The sequence below is a fragment of the Eretmochelys imbricata genome, chromosome 11 (assembly GCF_965152235.1).
Source record: "Eretmochelys imbricata isolate rEreImb1 chromosome 11, rEreImb1.hap1, whole genome shotgun sequence".
NCBI classification, from domain to species: domain Eukaryota; kingdom Metazoa; phylum Chordata; order Testudines; family Cheloniidae; genus Eretmochelys; species Eretmochelys imbricata.
The window spans coordinates 74,702,320-74,718,604 of NC_135582.1; the positions used below are offsets into that span (position 1 = coordinate 74,702,320).

The following is a 16,285-nucleotide window of genomic DNA, read 5'->3' on the forward strand; positions in this document are numbered from 1 at the left end:
GGACTGACTCTGTGCAGACCCCTGGTACTCCAGAGCCATGGATTTTACACTTGAAGGCAGAATTGGTTCTAGCACCTCAGGCTTGTTGACTGACCCAAGAGATGGTGATTCAGGAGGTGGAGACAAGGCTTGACAGCCTGAGGGCAGTGACAGTCAGCCGGGCCTGAGCAGTTTTGGAGGGGAACAGGACAGCCGGGAACAACTCTCTGCTAGCAGAGCTCCACCGGGAGCCTAACTGCTCTAAAGTAGAGAACAGAGAGAGTGGGAGGCGAATGAATTGTACTGAGGTGCTCCACAGTGGTCTGAAAAGAACCTACTCGCTGACAGCAGAACATAAACTCGCTAGGCACCTCGGCAAAGGTGGTGCAATGCCCTCAGGTAGCGCCACCGACTCTGAGCTTGGGGAATTCTTTCCAGGCACTCTGACCCATCGGTGGGATCTGCATGTCATGACAGAACTCTTACACCCAAGACAGAAGAAATAGTAGCCTATCTTCCCTTGCATAAATATTAGCACACAGGACGATATAGGCGTATGATAGTCATATGGAACCCCAGTTTTACCCTCAGTAGTACTCCTTCCTTACTGGACTTTATCCAAATGGTGAATCAGGCATTATTGCATCAACTTGTGTGTTAGCAATAATTCAAACACAGAGAGCATTGGGTCATGTGTTGTAAAGAACAGAGCTTCTAATACTCTTTTTATACCTTCAGAATCGCCCCATTTCCTTTCCACTCCCACAAAAGCCCCACATCACTGCAGCCTGTTATTATGGTAATGGAGGCTTGGATAGAGGCCTAAAGGCAGGACACTTTTGTTCTATCTGAATCATTCTATTTCTATTTCCCCTGGGGCTAAGAAAGAGGCCTCTGTAGTGGTCCCAACTCCAGAAGCTTCAGTCCCAAACTCGGATGCCTGCATGGAACAACTGTCACCAGATCCATCAGCTACTTAAAATATTTATATTTTAATAAAATGTCCATATTTATCGTATATAATGCTCTCAGACCTCATTATTGACTTTAGCATTTACAGACATACCTATGCTAACTTTGATCTAATTAGCTTAGACAACAATAGCAATGAAGCAGAGGTGACAACATGGGCTAGCTGCTCCAGTACATCCACAGGGCCACACAGCCCACGCTGCTGCGGCTTCCCTGCTGCTGTTACTCGGAGTGCACAGATGAAAGGTAGCTTGGGTGTGTTTATACGTGCTGCGGTCACACCTCTGCTGTGTGGACGTTTACTGAAAAGTCCTCTCAAGGGCTCAGCGTGGAGGCAGTATTAACACACAAATAAGAATTTACAACACACTTTTTCCAAACAAGTGGATTTAAAAAAACCCAGTCACTTATATTTCCAAAAAGGTAATTCAACTACTATTTTAAATGTGAACTTCACAATCCGAACACTCCACTTCATAAAAAAAATAGGTGATCATTTTTAATGATTTTTATATAAAAGAAAAATAATTTTATGATACAATTTGATATTCTACTTTGTACAAATTTTTGCTCACACACAGTATATTTGTTAAGTTTTTCTACATAAACAGTCCTAGTCGTATTTACAGATTTATGGAAGGCTTACATAGGACCTTGAAGATCAACAGAACTTCTCATGTTGAGAGTGTATAATTAAGACTAACTTCCAAGTGCCAATCAACACAGGTGGCTTAGTTCTAGCATAAACAAAGACTTGTACCTAATCTTTTAGCTTAACATTTTTGACCGATTACAAAGAAAGACCTTAACTCCAGTGTATCAGAGGTCTTGGTAGTTTTTTCATAGAGCCTTTCCAAGGAAAGCAACATGGCATCCTACTCAAAGGGATTATTTTGCTTATTCCACAAACACATTTGAAATATATTTGTAATATTCCTTAAAGAACAAATATTCCGCTCAGAAAACTGAACTGTACTAAGATGTCATCCCAAAACTCTCATTAGTGATGAACCTATCTAGAAAAAATGAGTAAAGAATCAATCATTTAAACCCAGCAAGTCCATGCTCGCACAGTATAAACCTTGTTCTACAATTTAGACTGATCAGTTCAATTACAGCCTAGTCCAGAGTTAACTGAAATACTGCACTGAACCAGTTTTAAGTCCTCAATGCTTCTTTAAATTCCTATCAACAGTGACATACCAAGGTTGAAAATGGAGATTCATCCATTCATCTCTCTCCTATAAAGAGCATCTAAAATGTCACATTTTGTAGCTTTTGAGAAACATGTCTGAAAAGGTCAAGCCGCCACACAGTGCATGTTTGCTAACATACAGACCAATGTTTTCTAGTTTACACGCAATACAAAAATGGAACCGAAGAGGTACTTGTACATTATAAAACCTTGAAAGAATGGCCTACACTTTGCAGGAAGCTAGAATTCTCTGCGTTTCACATTAAGGTGAGCTCAACGTACTTTTAACAGAGGTCTGATCAGGCCTAATTTTTAAGCAGAACCCAAGCCCATGAGGGTTGATTTGTTTTCCAACCTGACCCCACTCCAGCTCTTGCCCCCGCACCTGAGTAGCCACTGCCGCCTCCTGCCTCTGGGGTCGGCACGGCTCTTCCTGCTTGGGGTTAGTGCAACAGCGGCGGCATGCCCTGCTCGTGCCATCCGCTGACCCTGCTGCTGCGTGCACCTGAGGAGCAAGAGGTCCTGCCACTCCTCAGCAGGCTCACTCATTCTGGACCGCATCAAGGTGGTGGCGGCCAGCAAGAGGGGGTACATAGCCAACACTGCACCCATGAGCAGGAGTGGCGGAGAGCAGACCTGACCCTGGAACAGTCTAGTTGTTTTCCCACCCAACCCGGACCTGACATTTGTAGTTGGGTCCTGATCAGGTTGCAGGGCACTAATTTGTGCCACATTTGAATATGCTTTTCAAATTCATGAACATGCAAGGCTGGACCCTTACACACAGTACGCTGGAGAGGTCAGCAGGAAAACACAGCAGCAGTTAACTAAAATCACTGGAATTATTCATGTACAAAAATCATACATGAACATGCATTTGGGAGGAAATTGGTACTTCAATGAAACCTTTCCAAATGAATGTATGCAATAAAAATGGAATTAACACCTGTACATATAAAATACTTTAGATCCCTTCCATGGTGATGCTTGTACTAAATTTTATAGGCCCCCTAATAAAATTCCTTGAGAGCTATGGAAATATGACATCACCCTTGTGACGATATAAGGAGCCATATGATAAACAACATGGTTTTTTTTCAGGACTTGTAAATCATGGAAGGTATTGCAGACCATTCTGATCTGTAGGGATTTCAGAACTTTCTGCAAAAAAGGTACTTAATACCATTTTTCATGACATCAGGGTAGCCCACTATTGCCCAAAAGTAACCAAAATGGGTATACAGTAGGAAAAAAGGGGCAAGTTTGAACAGCAGATAGTTATAAAAAAGGGTCAGGGAGGGCAAGTGGGTTATAAATAGCACATAACTGTATCATAGCAGCCTATGTCTAAAGACACTTAAAAGAGATATTTTAAAAGCTCTAGAAGATATCTGAATTCATGTAATTTGACGTGGATAATACCAATCTCACAAGTAAATTGAATGTAACGTGTATAAACTAATATGAAATATTTAGGTCATTGTTCTTGGGCGCTTTATTTGTACACAGTTTCTCTTCATTCTTTTCCCTTTTCTGTCTTTATTTGGTAAGAATATAAGTTCATCCTTCTTTTCACCTTCTCATAGATAAGTTAATGTTAAGAACCATCTTCTGGATTTTTTCTTCCTTCTTTAAAATATTAGCCTTTACAGCACAAATCTTGTCTTGCTGGTCTTTAATCAACTGTTCCAACTCAGCCAGCTCTGCTTTTAAGGGCTCCACAGCACTGTCTGTGATGCTGAAAGACACAAGCAGCACACTACATTTTAGGGGATTACTACATCGTTTTGCATCATTTATGCCTCTGAGACAGTACATGAAACACTTGGAATTTGCAAAGAATTGTTAAATCAAACCCACCCTACCTGAAACAGACAGAATTAGTGAGACAGCTGAAGGGGAAATGAACACAGACAGAGAAGTAGATTGTCCAAGAGCTACCCTGATGTTTTACCACACAATTCATGGGCTAATGGTGGTTTCACAGCTAAAACTGCTCTCCTGCTAAACTTTGTTTACTTTATGGTTATTTCATCCTCCCAGCCCACCCTACCCTGTTTGTCTATTTCATCACCTCTTGCATCCTGTCTGACATGTAGACAGAGAACTCTCTGGGGTTGGGATTGTGGTGCCTAGTGCAAGGGGGCTCCTATCCTCAGCTGGGGTTCCTAGGCACTACACAATACAAATAATGCATAATGATCACCCCCCACACAACGAACTTCTCAGGGGGAAAAGCCGGCTTGCACAGACAAGGAGGTGGGGAGGTTGAAGCTATGCCAGAGGCTAAGACACAGTTCAGCGACAGGAAAGGAAAGTTCTCCTGGCAAGGACTGAGAGTCTTTCCACTGGCAGCTAACCTTGGAAAGGAAAGAACTCAGGCAGTTGGGGACCACATGGCCTCTTTGTAACCTCAGCCCTGAATGTTCAGTGCTACAAGAGGTCACTTGCACAGCTCCAGACCCATTTCCGAGAAGGCTTCTGAAGTTCAGTGGCACCAGATCATACATACCATAAATAGGAATATGCTGCCATGAGGCTCAAAGAATTGTAAACTATTAGTTGCAAACCCAGGCAGCGATTGCACATTGCAAAGGGACTTCTCTATTAATAAACTAACTCATGAGTAAGGGTGGGTTTTGTTTGTTTATATGAATTGAGATGTTTTATTTTAAAACAAATATGCACCCTTCCTAAATGCTTGACTTAAGGTTCTACAGTTAGGGCAGTGCTGGACTGAAGTGCCCTGTAGCAGTTCAGAATTACACACGCACTCCCTAGAGTCATCATTTAGAAGTCCATATTTCATAACCTTTTAATTCTCCTTCCCTTCCACAAATCACAAAAAATTATCAATGAAAATTGAACTTGGATTTCCCCAATGGGACCCATCAATTATCTTCCACAGAAGTAAAGAAAACAACACTGTGCATCCAAGTTATACTACATATGGGAAACATTGTCTTCTTCATGTCGGATACGGAGTAATTTTTTCCTGAAAGATGTGAACTGCCATAAAGTTGATGATGATCTTATTAGGATTTCACAATGAATCTGGCAAAGAATGTATTGTTGCAGAGTTTTCGATTTTTTATTTCTTCTTTATGTGAAAACTGAATGGCTATTACAAGGAGATGTTAGTCTCTCCATTGTTAAAGTAGAAGCCAGCAGGGTGGATTGATTTAAACATAAGCAATTTAAGTCACAAATTTTAATTATGATTTAAATCAGCAAGCAGAAAACTTTGATTAAAATCTTCAGTTTTAATTGTGTTTTGCATTTGTGCTTTTTATTTATTTTCCTAAAGAAAAAAGCATTCTCATTAGCTTATAACCATTAAAACATGATGATTTACAACTAAATATAACCTATACACTAAATTTGGTGCTTCTTTTTGTTAACCAGGAATCCTCCAGTATATGCATACTATATTATATTTAAGCAATTTTACAGCTTAATTTACATTTATTCAAATTCCTAATTTCTACATTTTTATTACACTAGGAAATGGGTAATGATGCATTTCTTATTTACTAGAAGAGTAATGTTTTACTTGTGATTTCTGTCAAGCTGTATTAGGATGGAAATTCAAATTCAATTTAAAATGCACAAAAACAGCATTATATATATATATATGAATAAAGCTATTTTAAATGTGCTGAATACATAAGAAAAAAGTTTATCAAAAAGTTTATCACATGTTTTGTATTTAAAACCAATGGATTTTAAACAAAGAAAGTATTATCTGTAGTTAGCGAAGTGAACTGATTGTTTCTAGTCACCATATGAACGAGTCATTGAATGGAGCTAGCTGAATAAAGGGAAAATAAGAAAAATTTCTCCCTTCACCTGCAGAAGAGGCTACCACTGTCAAAAGCTGGTTTAGCATTTATACATACTCTGGTTCCAGATGCTTAGCCAGTAACTCAAATCACTAAAACTGGTGGAACTTTCTTTAAAACATGCACTATTTGGTATTTTTTTAAAATTTAATTTAAATGATTTTAATAGATGACAATGAAGTTTAGGCCTTAACATAAGTAGACATTTTCTAATTTAATTTTGAACAGGTTTATGTTTTAAGTAGGGCTGTCAAGCAATTTAAAAAATCACGCGATTAAGCGTGCTGTTAAATAACAGAATACCATTTATTTAAATATTTTTGGATGTTTTCTACATTTTCAAATATATTGATTTCAATTACAACACAGAATACAAAGAGTACAGTGCTCACTTTATTTTTGATTATAAATATTTTCACTGTAATAAACAAAATAAATAGTATATTTCAATTCACCTAATATAAGTACTGCAGTGCAATCTCTATCATGAAAGTTGAACTTACAAACAGGGCTTTGGAGCGGAGCCTGGAGCTGGAGCACGGAGCAGCTCCGGAGCAGCAGGTTTTTGCCTGGAGCTGGAGAGGAGCCGGAGCACAGCTCCAAAGCCCCTCTTACGAATGTAGAATTATGTACAAAAAAAACTGCATTCAAAAATAAAACAATGTAAAACTTTACAGCCTACAAGTCCACTCAGTCCTACTTCAGCCAATCGCTCAGACAAATAAGTTTGGTTACATTTGCAGCAGATAATGCTGTCCACTTCTTGTTTACAACATCACCTGAAAGTGAGAACAGGCGTTCGCATGGCACCGTTGTAACCAGCGTCGCAAGATATTTATATGCCTGATGCACTAAAGATTCATACGTCCCTTCATCCTTCAACCACCATTCCAGAGGACATGCGTCCATGCTGATGACGGGTTCTGCTCGATAACAATCCAAAGCAGTGTGGACTGACCCATGTTAATTTTCATCATCTGAGTCGGATGCCACCAGCAGAAGGTTGATTTTCTTTTTTGGTGGTTCGGGTTCTGTAGTTTCCACATCGAAATGTTGCTCTTTTAAGACATCTGAAAGCAAGCTCCACACCTCATCCCTCTCCGATTTTGGAAGGCACTTCAGATTCTTAAACCTTGGGTCAAGTGCCATAGCTATTTTTAGAAAGCTCACATTGGTGCCTTCTTTGCGTTTTGTCAAATCTGTAGCGACAGTGTTCATAAATCAAACAACACGTGGTGGGTCATCATCCGAGGCTGCTATAACATATATGGCAGAATGCAGGTAAAACAGAGCAGAAGGCATACAACTCTCCCCCAAGGAATTCAGTCACAAATTTAATTAACTCACTAGTTTTTTAACAATCATCGTCAGCATGGAAGCATGTCCTCCGGAATGGTGACTGAAGCATGAAGGGGCACATGAATATCTGGCATGTAAATACCTTGCAATGCCGGCTAGAAAAGTGCAACGTGAAAGTTTGTTCTCACTTTCAGGTGACGTTGTAAATAAGAAGCAGGCAGCAGTTATCGTCTGTAAATGTAAACAAACTTGTTTCTCCTAGCGACTGGCTGAACAAGAAGTAGGACTGAGTGGACTTGCAGGCTCTAAAGTTCTACATTGTTTTGTTTTTGAGGGCAGTTATGTTTAAAAAAAATCTACATTTGTAAGTTACACTTTCACAGTAGAGATTGCACTACAGTACTTGTATGAGGTGAATTGAATAATACTATTTATTTTATCATTTTTACAGTGCAAATATTTGTAATAAAAACTAATATAAAATGAGTATGTAAACTTTGTATTCTGTGTTGTAATAGAAATCATTATATTTGAAAATGTAGAAAAAATCCAAAAATATTTAATAAATTTCAATTGGTAATCTATTAACAGTGTGATTAATCGCGATTAAATTTTTTTAATCGCAGTTAATTTTTTTGAGTTAATCGCGTGCGTTAACTGTGATTAATAGACAGCCCTAGTTTTAACAATATAAACCTGTATTTAATTTAAATTTAAAATTTACTTTTTTTAAAATCATTGATTTTTATTGAAAACAAGCTTTTCATCATAATGCCCAGTTTGGACACAAATCCACTGAAACAAAATCAATCCACCCAAAATGTAAAAGGCATAATCTTGTCCAGAATATAATTTGTCTGGAAAGTTAAGAGGCATATAAGAGACCAGCGAGGCATGTACAGTGTACAGCTGTCCTGTGAGAGCACAATGAAGGTAGATGAGAGGCATGGCATGAGCAATATTCTTCCACTAGCTAAGCACAGACTTGGGGAGTCCTGAGCCCCGAGTTCCATTGCTAGCTCTGTCTAACATTGTATGTAAATTGGAGAGAGTCACTTAACCTCTGGGCCTCAGTTTCTCGATCCATAAAATATAGTTAATACCATTTCCCTACTCTTTACGGGAGTGTTGTGTGATGTTGAAAAGTGTGCTGAGATTCTTGGATAGTAGGTGCTATGTAAATGCAAGATACTAACATCATTATACTTCACATACAAACCAAAGCCCTAACTTATTCCCATCTCAACCATTAAACGCCTATGCCAGATGTTAGAAGTGTATAGTTTTAACCCTCTACTACATAGTGTGATGGGGCTTCTTGCACTCCAGAACGTCCTAAAAATCAAGCCTTCCACTTAGGCTACATATATAGTGCCATGTAACCTAACATACATGTCCTGAAGGCAGCAGCTGTAGATAAAACAGTGCAAGCACAAGGGTTTAAAATGTCCCCAGCTATCCAGGTTTATGGCGATACCAGGAAGATACATATCTGTTCCTTGACTTAAACCATATCAAGGACAAGCAGCAATGGGCTTCATCTGTGGCAAGGGAGATTTAGATTAGATATTCGAGAAAAACTTTCTATCTAAAAGGGGAGTTAAGCTCTGGAATAGGCTTCCAAAGGAGGTGGAATCCCCATCACTGGAGATTTTTAAGAACAGGTTGGACAAACACCTGTCAGGGATGGTCTAGGTTTACTTGGTCCTGATCACTGCACTACCTGACCTCCAGAGGTCCCTTCTAGCCCCACATTTCTATTATTCTAACACAGGAATACACTTCGTAGTGACTCACTGAAGGCAGACCATTTCAGCTTCCTTAATCCTGCATTTTCATAATTTGCTTTAGCTAATTGTAAGCATAACTTTACTCTCCTGCTTTTCCAACATTTTTTTTAAACTACACTGTTAAGGTTGTTTTTTCTATTCAATTATTCTGCTGTATTTAAAAGTTTCACTCCATTTAAACCTTTTCCCCCCACTGTAAGTATTTATTAAGTGCAAAAGAAAATCCAGTTTTAATGTAGCGTAGAGGTTTCAAGCTCAAGCAGATGAGTGAGGATTAGTGTGTTAGGGTTTTATACTTGAAACTGTTCTGCAGACTTAACTATTGTGGACACTACTACGAAGCACTCATTAAAATAACTGCTTTATAGACTTCTTAACCCAAAATAACATCTAATTTACACCACATAACATTTGTTTGCATTAAATGGATATTCATGTAGGCTCTTGGAAAGGGTTTGGAAAATGGTCAGTATTTCAGAGGTACCACTATCTGCCATGTAACTCATTTAACATCATTTATTCACATAACAGAAGAGCTGAAAAGACTTTAAAATCTGCGTTAAACCAGAACCTTGACAGAATACGTGAAACTTTTACTATTTTTTTTTAAACAAAAGGTAATTAAAATTGTAGACATAGCCATTTGTAATTCAGCCTGTCCCAGGTGGCAAACCAGCCTTGCCCTGAGGACACTTCTTTAGGTCTTCTTACCTCTGCTCCTTCTGGAGAGCCTCTGCATGCTGTTTGTTCTCATGCTGCCACATTTGCAGTTCATTCTTCATGGAGTCCATGTCCTCCTGAATGTAGTCCATGATTTTCCCAAGAGGAAGTGCACTCCGACACAGCGTCTGAATAGATCCACGAAACTTCTCTATTTCTTTTGATACTAGGTCCTTCTCCTTTCTCCTCGCTGCTTCTGACAAAAGCGGCTTCTCCTAATTTAATTGATTAAAAAAAAAAAAAACAGGAAAAAACATGAAGTCAAGAAAGGCCCTGAACATTTTTAAGAGGTGAACTAAAGAATTTTAAAAACAGGAAGTTGTGCATTGTAAAGGGGATGTTTGAGATCGACTGCAATGAAGCTATAAAGCCAAAGCAGTATTCTAGAAGAGGTCAGCAGTATCACCACTTCATTGAAAAGTGCTGGTCACAGAACCATGTAGTAACAGTATTAGCCACATTAAAACAGAATGATTTCCAGATCATTCAAGAAAAAAAGGGCAAGTTAAATTACAAGTGCAAATTCACTTTTGGCAATGCATAGCTTACGTGACATCACACCAAGATGAAAATCAAAGGATAAAGGGAGGCCTCGTTTAATCTGAATCTTCAATCTATTTGTAAAGAGGCAACATCGCTACTGCCCAAACTGAACTACTGAACACACCACCTCCCCGGGAGTCTCACTCCTGGCACAGCTCCCCTAATTCATAAAGATTTGTTTTGTAACCCTTGAGGGCAATGGTAACAGGGCGAGTACAAACCAGGCACACCACTGCAGAGTGTAACTGTTGCCCAAACATTCCAATCTGTTCCTTCAACTGCATGGGTGGCCATTTGCCCAGAAAGAAAAGCCCATTCAAAAGGATCAGTGGAATATCAAAAGTGTTTGAGAGAAAAATCTATAAAAAGGCTAGTGTCAAATTCTGACAGGAGGTGAGTGAGATTCCCACAAGATGGTATCTTCAGGATCCATGTGGCTAGTCTTCTCTTTAGCTATTACCCTCTCAACACCAGCTTCTCATGGGTAGGGTGTTAGACAGTATAAGTGGCATTCTTGGGAAGGATATACTTGACTGCTTAAGACAAAGAAGCTGTGTGAGAAGTCTGCCACATCTCCTTAACCAGTGGGTCCAAAATAGGTGCATGGCCATGGCATCCTTTACTGGACAAGAGTTGGTGGCTCAGGAACCTATCAACTGTATCTTTGTAGGTTCCTGGTCCAGCTTCAACAGAAAATCAGCTGACTTGGACAGACTCTGTAAGAACTGAGGAAAGGTAGGTTCCCCTCCATGGAATCACTACATGACTGTTCTGGTGGAAACGTATGTGGCATCAGAAGAATTCTTCAGCTCATCCTGGTCCAACTAACAGCCCTCCTCCACCTGATTGCTCACTCTGTCCTCATTACAGCAGCTACAATTATACATTATGCTATACCTTAACTCCAGGAATGCAGGTGCAACTTACTCCTACAAAGTGGAGGCTGCCCTCCTGAAAAGGATAATTACAAATCATTGCAGTGTGTGTTATGATAAACATCCTGCTCAAGACGGACACAGGACTTGAACAACTAATAGGCTGTAGTAAGTCTGAGGTGCAGAACACGAGAGGAAATTAGAACAGCACCTGCTTGTAATATTGTCTTTCTGCCACTAGTTGTAGCTCATCTTATTATAATCAAATTTTTAACTCTTAAAAATACTGATAGTTGCCAGCCAAAAAAATTGGAGAAGACACTTTCCAAAGCATTATGAAAAACTATCAAAGAAGTGAACTATAAAACCATAGCAGGAGAAGGCTGAACATTTACTGTAAGAAAGTATTTTACTATTCTAAAGAGGTTTACAAGAGGGGGTACAGTGCTCCAGGAAGATCTCTAGAACATGAGATCTGATCATTAACTGTGTTGGTGGGAAGCATGACTGCTGAGTATCATGTCTACTGAACACCATCATGAGACTCCATCAGGTACAACAACATGGTTAGTCAGTGTGGCTCAGCTAGACTGGCACTGGTAAGTCAGTGTGCCCAGTGTGTCACTAACACAACATGCTGATTTTCGGATAAGATTGTCACAGGCACAGATGGCAGTTTAGGTGTCCAAATAAGACTGACTTTTGATAGAGCTGGGCAACTCACTGCCATTTGTGTCTTTAAAATTTTCCCTCTTGGTGGTCCAAGTACAGTAACTGGGGAAGACAAGATTTAAAAAAAAATTAAAAGGACAGTGGATGGGATTTTCAAAGCATCCCAAGGGACTTAGGCACTCAGATCTGACTTTCAATGGAAGTTGGTTGCCAAAGTCCCTTAGGCATCTTGGAAACTCCGAGCCCACAGCATTTAACTTGGAGTGACAGACTAGTATTTGCCAAAAGTGACTAAATCACAATGGCCAATCTGACCTTAGCTGACACATCATTAACATTCTGTAACAAACCTATTCCAGTGAGCTTTCCTTCAAATGCACCATTTGCTGCAACAGAATTTCCATCTCCACCTCACCCCCGAAGTCCCTCCTTTCTGGATTCATTTTTCTTTCTATTAAAAAAAAGCCAGCAGCCAGAGAGTTTGGTTTCCAAAACTGAGTTTTCCTTTAGTGCAAAGTTTGTGCATGTTGAAGTTGATGTAAATTCCTTTCAGCTATTTAATGGATGCAGGAAAACTAGAAGGTCTTTATTTAACATCCTAGCTCCAGGATTGATCGGTTACTAAAAGCAGTTCCTACAGGCTATATAAATCCAGAGGTGGCAGCCAGGGTGTGCCTCACTGGGCCACAATCTACTATACTGTCCCCTATTGCCCCCCTACCTGATTGGACTTTCTTCCTACACAAGCTGTGGATTGTTTGCTCAGCTGCAATCTACAGGCAGCAGGGAATTCTGCCAACCACATTTCAACAGCCTTTGGCTTACTGATGAACTCAGATATATATTTTAGAAAAATACTTCTAAGATTTTAAGGCAGATTTACTTACTTCTGATGCTTGTATTTTACCACACACACTGTGTATGAAAACTATGGGACTTCAGAGTTTTCAGGGACTTTAGAACTTCAGATTTGTTTAATTAGGAATCAGGTGAGGCAATGAACACTGGTGAACTTTGTGACCTTGGCTTCGAAAGTCAGTTCTTGAGTGTTGTGGGCTTATGGTTTGACGGTTAAAAGAAATACTCAATTTAATTCTTCTGTTACTTGCCCATTACTTCTTTCTTCAAAGCAGGTGTTTCATTATACGGCACCACTGTATCGATTAAAGAGGACAGTATTCGGGTATTTTGCTCTCGTTTGTAATACAAACTTCAAAGCATGTCTTTCTTGACCAGTTTTGTCCTTTGTGATCTGGTAAGCATTGACACTCCCAAAATACCAAAGCTTCTTAGAGGGAGTGTTCCACAGAGAGCTGTGATGCTTCACCTCCTTGGCAATCTCTTGGGGGAGATAACCAAATTAATGCTGATTATGTCAGTAATAATTCCCATTTGTTCTGCAATCCATACCACTCTCCATACATTTATCATGACACACCATCTCTCTCCTGAGATCCATAAAACTTCCCCCTGGATCTCAAGACACACTTTGACTTGGAGGGCCACAACCTTTTTTACGTTGCCATCCACCACGCCATATCCACTGGAGGTATCATGGCAAACTTCATGGACACACACTCAGATTTTTCTATTAAATTTTTCCATTCTACTTTGAGTCTTGTACTGAACCTATCACCACAGTATCTCAGCACCTTATGCTCGCCCACATTTTATTTTTTAATTCCTTCACAGTGGAGGGCATAATCTCGCCCAAAGTAACACCCCAATTGACCAAGGCATCAAAACTGGTGTTTTGAGGTTGAGGGCTAAGATGCTGAGGATTCAGTGGCTGATGGTTTATGCCTTCGAATCCTAGGCCTCTTTCGCTGTGGCTCATAGTAACGCTGTGGTACTGCGGTGGTCAGGATCCATGGGATAGCTAAGAACTGAATTTTCTTTTCTGTCCTGGTGTGTAAATCCCTAGCAAGCACAGTGTGGCTCTGGAGTCCTTTAGAGTATAGAGTGATGCATCAGTCTTGTATGCCCTCAAAAAGGAGGTCCCTCAACCGCTGTCTGTACCTCCTTTAGCAGCCCTGAGAAATATAACCATGAGGTCCGTCGCATCACCACCGCCATCGATACCAAGCGCGCTGCTGTACCCGCGGCATCTAGCATGGTCTGAAGTGCCATTCTCACTACTAACTGACCCTCATGTAGGATTGCTTGAAACAGTTCTCATTATGCTTCCGGTAAGTGGGCAATAAAGGCATTACGTTTAGCTTAGTTCATGTGGTCATACTTCACCATTAAGGCTTGGTAGTTGGCAATCCTGAATTGCAAGGTTGCTGAGGAGTATGCCTTCCTACCAAATAAATCAAGTCTATTCCAGTCTCTTTCATAATGGATTTAGTATGATATTGTCAGCCCCGGGAATCCACAGCATCCATAACTATAGAAGTAGGTGAAGGAAGACAGACAGACAGGGATTCTGCATCCTTGGAGGGCACAGAGTACTTTTTAACCGGCCCTTTTACACGTTGGTGTACTGGAGGCTGGCGTCTGTCAAATGATCTTAGCAGGATCTAGAAGCATCTCATTGACTGGGAGGACGATTCTTGAGGAGGAGGAGATGTGCAGTATTTCACATGTGCAGGAGAGCTGGCTGTATTTCAAGGAATCCCTGTTGAGGTTACAGGGACAAACCATCCCGATGAGTCGAAAGAATAGTAAATATGGGAGGCAACCAGCTTGGCTTAATGGTGAAATCCTAGCGGATCTTAAACATAAAAAAGAAGCTTACAAGAAGTGGAAGGTTGGACATATGACCAGGGAAGAGTATAAAAATATTGCTCGGGCATGTAGGAATGATATCAGGAGGGCCAAATCGCACCTGGAGCTGCAGCTAGCAAGAGATGTCAAGAGTAACAAGAAGGGTTTCTTCAGGTATGTTGGCAACAAGAAGAAAGCCAAGGAAAGTGTGGGCCCCTTACTGAATGAGGGAGGCAACCTAGTGACAGAGGATGTGGAAAAAGCTAATGTACTCAATGCTTTTTTTGCCTCTGTTTTCACTAACAAGGTCAGCTCCCAGACTGCTGCGCTGGGCATCACAAAATGGGGAAGAGATGGCCAGCCCTCTGTGGAGATAGAGGTGGTTAGGGACTATTTAGAAAAGCTGGACGTGCACAAGTCCATGGGGCCGGACGAGTTGCATCCGAGAGTGCTGAAGGAATTGGCGGCTGTGATTGCAGAGCCATTGGCCATTATCTTTGAAAACTCGTGGCGAACGGGGGAAGTCCCCGGATGACTGGAAAAAGGCTAATGTAGTGCCAATCTTTAAAAAAGGGAAGAAGGAGGATCCTGGGAACTACAGGCCAGTCAGCCTCACCTCAGTCCCTGGAAAAATCATGGAGCAGGTCCTCAAAGAATCAATCCTGAAGCACTTGCATGAGAGGAAAGTGATCAGGAACAGCCAGCATGGATTCACCAAGGGAAGGTCATGCCTGACTAATCTAATTGCCTTTTATGATGAGATTACTGGTTCTGTGGATGAAGGGAAAGCAGTGGATGTATTGTTTCTTGACTTTAGCAAAGCTTTTGACACGGTCTCCCACAGTATTCTTGTCAGCAAGTTAAGGAAGTATGGGCTGGATGAATGCACTATAAGGTGGGTAGAAAGCTGGCTAGATTGTCGGGCTCAACGGGTAGTGATCAATGGCTCCATGTCTAGTTGGCAGCCGGTATCAAGTGGAGTGCCCCAAGGGTCGGTCCTGGGGCCGGTTTTGTTCAACATTTTCATAAATGATCTGGAGGATGGTGTGGATTGCACTCTCAGCAAATTTGCGGATGATACTAAACTGGGAGGAGTGGTAGATACGCTGGAGGGTAGGGATAGGATACAGAGGGACCTAGACAAATTGGAGGATTGGGCCAAAAGAAATCTGATGAGGTTCAATAAGGATAAGTGCAGGGTCCTGCACTTAGGATGGAAGAATCCAATGCACCGCTACAGACTAGGGACCGAATGGCTAGGCATTAGATCTGCGGAAAAGGACTTAGGGGTGACAGTGGACGAGAAGCTGGATATGAGTCAGCAGTGTGCCCTTGTTGCCAAGAAGGCCAATGGCATTTTGGGATGTATAAGTAGGGGCATAGCGAGCAGATCGAGGGACGTGATCGTTCCCCTCTATTCGACATTGGTGAGGCCTCATCTGGAGTACTGTGTCCAGTTTTGGGCCCCACACTACAAGAAGGATGTGGATAAATTGGAGAGAGTCCAGCGAAGGGCAACAAAACTGATTAGGGGTCTAGAACACATGACTTATGAGGAGAGGCTGAGGGAGCTGGGATTGTTTAGCCTGCAGAAGAGAAGAATGAGGGGGGATTTGATAGCTGCTTTCAACTACCTGAAAGGGGGTTCCAAAGAGGATGGCTCTAGACTGTTCTCAATGGTAGCAGATG

At 41.0% G+C, this 16,285-nt stretch overlaps 1 protein-coding gene across 5 annotated transcripts in view; it reads right to left on the reverse strand.

Moving 5' to 3' along the window:
• Window positions 1-1,051: 1,051 nt before the first annotated feature.
• TRAF3IP1 (TRAF3 interacting protein 1) overlaps window positions 1,052-16,285 on the reverse strand; it is a 95,613-nt gene continuing 80,379 nt past the window's right edge. For all 5 annotated transcript variants that reach the window (XM_077830066.1, XM_077830065.1, XM_077830063.1 and 2 more), the window contains 2 exons: window positions 9,789-10,012; window positions 1,052-3,884 (listed from right to left, as the gene is read on the reverse strand). In XM_077830066.1, the coding sequence (XP_077686192.1) occupies window positions 3,719-3,884; window positions 9,789-10,012 (390 nt within the window). In that variant the 3' untranslated portion in view covers window positions 1,052-3,718. The remainder of the gene's footprint in view (window positions 3,885-9,788; window positions 10,013-16,285) is intronic.